Raw genomic sequence first — 200 nt, 5'->3', positions numbered from 1 at the left:
TCGGCAGAGGCCTCAGGAACGTCACCCAGATCTCCATCAAGGAATCTGACCTGGGCGTGATGCGCGAGGAGGCATTCAGTGGCCTGCAGAACGTGGGTGAGCTTCGGATAATCAGCAACAAGGTGAGTAGGCTTTGGGTTTCGTGCAGATCATCATCTTTATACAAAATTTTTGGTGATATTAGTGTGTGTCTGTAGTTG

General features: G+C 49.5%; 1 protein-coding gene across 1 annotated transcript in view; it reads left to right on the top strand.

Annotated features, from left to right (window-relative positions):
* LOC119585173 (leucine-rich repeat-containing protein 70-like) overlaps nucleotides 1-200 on the top strand; it is a gene marked incomplete at its 5' end in the record, with an annotated part of 8,166 nt that overhangs the window by 5,297 nt on the left and 2,669 nt on the right. Inside the window, 1 exon segment of the mRNA XM_037933809.1 lies at nucleotides 8-122. Coding sequence (XP_037789737.1) covers nucleotides 8-122 — 115 coding nt within the window.

The sequence above is a fragment of the Penaeus monodon genome, chromosome 19 (assembly GCF_015228065.2).
Source record: "Penaeus monodon isolate SGIC_2016 chromosome 19, NSTDA_Pmon_1, whole genome shotgun sequence".
Classification (NCBI taxonomy): Eukaryota; Metazoa; Arthropoda; class Malacostraca; order Decapoda; family Penaeidae; genus Penaeus; species Penaeus monodon.
This window is presented reverse-complemented; position numbering and strand designations above follow the sequence as displayed.